Below are 3,125 nucleotides of genomic sequence, written 5' to 3'. Positions count from 1 at the left end.
TTTTTCTCGTCGATGATCATATCGGCTTTCACACTATATCTTTTTTCTTAGAAAATCCATCGTTAGGTAGGATATATATATATACACATACGTAAATAACAATACAGTAAAACAAAACCACTCGCGACTGTGTCGTCGACCATGTTTGCCGCGTCACCGGCCGTTCGTTTCTTCTCTTTCTCCCCTTATTTTTGCCTTCGGCAATAAAATAAAAATTTCACCGTTAACAAAGAGTGTAACGCTGTGACTTCGTTCATCAGCATCGTTCTTTTTATCTATCGATTGGAGATAATTTATTTTTTTCCGTAGGATATTCCTCTTCATTACTGTCAATGACGATACTCGCACGTTCTCTCTCTTTCTCTATTTCCTATCTCTATCTCTCTTTCATTACTTCTCTCACACCTCTCTCTTTCTCTCACTTTATCATTCTACGTCTTCGTTGGCCCACTACCCGGCGGCGCGTTGCAATCGATTTCAAAATCCGACGACGCACGCCCTGCGCGTCGTCGCCGCCGCCTGTTGTACCTCCTCCTCATCATTCTGTCTACCCTCGCTTTTCAGTCAGTGCCATCACTGCGGTGAAACCGGCAGCTGTTCACGAGGACATGGTCCAGGAGCTTGCACCCAGGACCGCCAAGTGGTGATCGCCAGCTCTTTCGCGAAGCGGAAACAGTGCCGACGGTGTTTCTCGTGGTGACGCGTACGATGTGCCGCAGGGTGTGAAAAGGTTACGTTGAGTCACGCCCAGGTGAAGACGTATCTACGTTTATACGTTCCACCTTGCATCTCTCTTCTTTCGCTTTTTTCCTCCTCTTCTCTCTTCCCCCCCCTCCCACCCTCTCTTCCCCTATTCTCTTTTTTCTCTCTTCATCCTCCGCCCCTCTCTCTCTTTCTCTCTCTCTCCTCCCCTCTATTTCTCTCCTTTTTCTCTTAATTTCTCTAATATTTTAATCGTGTTTGCAGAAAACTCATATTCTTGTGAAAGCTTCTTTGTAATTAGTTTTAAAAAATAGATTTTAATTATACGTATATATATATATATATACATTTTTAAACAGAATTTTTTATATTAATTTTCTTTAAAATACATTACGATTGTGCATATATAAATAGATGGTTAAAGGAATTCTATCAAGATAAGTAAAAATTTATTTCACACTCTTCGCCGGGTAATACCTACTTTATCACAGTACCGTATTTCATATTGCTCATTCAATATGAATAAATACAACTCCATTCATTCTATTCTATTCATTAAAAGTATTTATTATGAGTGATTTGCAAACTTAGATATTTAAAACAAAATTGTAGAAGTTGCATTTTTTTCGTTTCCGTAATATTTGAGAATAAAATATCTGGGAGATGATTAAAATTGGATGATGTATTCGCATAGATTTTTTTATGTGGAATATACAATAGAAGACATAGTGGTCGTAAAGTCTGTCGTAAAAAATTGACTAATTACGATTGAATATGAGGAGAATAACCGATTATGATTGATCAATTTCGTACGACTTCTATTATAGACCTCTTATAAAGCCTGTGTCACACTATATACATTGGAGATTCAAGATTGCGAATTGGAGATTCAGCCAATTAGAACAAAAGGGATTGAAATTAAAATTATTTGACTAATTGAGTTCTAATCTCTAATTTGCAATCCTCAATCTCCGATGCGTAGTGTGACATAGGTTTATGGAGAGTTTAATTTGTTTCTGAAGGGCTGCGTTCGAAAATACTACGCAAATATCTTCAAGTATTATTTTATCCTTGTTTGATATTTAAATAGGTGAACAACAAAGATACTCGACACGCTGGTAGTATTTTCGAATGCAATCCTTCAGAGGTAAATTAACGTCTCCTTAAGCCTGTGTCATATTACACATTACAGACTGAAGATTGCGAATTAGAGACTAGAACTCGAACCAAGGTGGTTAGGTGAACATGGCTATAATCTGATGTTTCAATTATGAGACATGCACATATAAGCATAAATAATCGTGGAAAAACCTCTTGGGAGGTAAATAGAGAAGCGTGATGTCTGTGAACAAAAATCCAAAGCTGGAAATAGTCAGCGATATAAAATATTTATTTTTACTTTTATCGCTTTTTTTCTGCTTTTTATAGAATGTTATATATTAAATAAAATTTTTTTTCTTCATATATCTGAAGATAAAATACAAAAATGTCACAAAAGGCAGGTTAATAATTTTTTCATTCTTCTTTGTCTCTCTTATCTGATAAAAAATAATTCCAATCCGTAACATTTCTGTAATTGATTTAAAAAATTGTGTAAATTATGCCGTGTATATTAACTTTTGTTGGATTTACGTTCGAGGGCAAGTACTGTGTGTACTTTAGAGCGATGCACTCAGAAAAGTGCTTATACTCCTAGAAAGTTGCTAGAAGTTCAAGTATATTTCCGTATATTGAGTAATCTAATAATCAATTGACGAAATACAATTTTACGTTTGATTTACGCAATATTTACTACTGAAGTAACTGCAATAACTTTTTAATCATTGAAAACTATTATAAAAGAAAAAACTCATTTGTAAAATAAACTAGAGTAAAATAGTGTAATGTAACATTTATGTGTAATGAACTCATTAGGTATTTACTTGTTACTATTTAATTACTATTTACTCGTTAAAACCATAGCTATGGCGTTTGTTTTATTTTTCTATGGAGAAGTGTTTGAAGAGTAAATAAGTAGAAATTATAATATATAAGTGATAGTAGGTAGAGTGATATAAAGATTTGATGTGGAATTATAATTATAGGAACATCTATGGGCCGTAAACGGTGGCAAGGAGGCTTGGAGCTGCTGGTGCTCTGTATATTAGTCCTCCATCACATCGTCGTTCTGGCTGATGGCGACGTCGGTGAGTATAATTCAATATTATTATCCCGCAAATATGAAAATAATAACCTTTGCTTCTGAAAGTATATTCGATATGAATACTCAAGTAACTAGTAAAATTACTTATGTGATTATATATATTAGGAAATATGGAACGAGAAAAAGGGAGAATATAATATTAAAAATAATAATTTTATAAAAATGTGTTTTTCTATCAAATCGTCTGTCTTTTCTCGTAGAAAATGTCGCTCCGTCGCCA

The 3,125-nt window shown here is 34.6% G+C and overlaps 1 protein-coding gene across 1 annotated transcript in view; it reads left to right on the top strand.

Annotated features, from left to right (window-relative positions):
- Positions 1–558: 558 nt before the first annotated feature.
- The window catches only part of LOC108748607 (receptor-type tyrosine-protein phosphatase N2), a 15,636-nt gene continuing 13,069 nt past the window's right edge, over positions 559–3,125 (top strand). Inside the window, exons 1-2 of the mRNA XM_018486851.1 lie at positions 559–751; positions 2,787–2,888. Of these exons, the coding sequence (XP_018342353.1) occupies positions 2,795–2,888 (94 nt within the window). The 5' untranslated portion in view covers positions 559–751; positions 2,787–2,794. The remainder of the gene's footprint in view (positions 752–2,786; positions 2,889–3,125) is intronic.

This window comes from Trachymyrmex septentrionalis, unplaced genomic scaffold, assembly GCF_001594115.1.
Source record: "Trachymyrmex septentrionalis isolate Tsep2-gDNA-1 unplaced genomic scaffold, Tsep1.0 scaffold24, whole genome shotgun sequence".
NCBI lineage: Eukaryota > Metazoa > Arthropoda > Insecta > Hymenoptera > Formicidae > Trachymyrmex > Trachymyrmex septentrionalis.
Note: the sequence above shows the minus strand (reverse complement) of the source record. Positions and strands in the feature narration are given on the sequence as shown.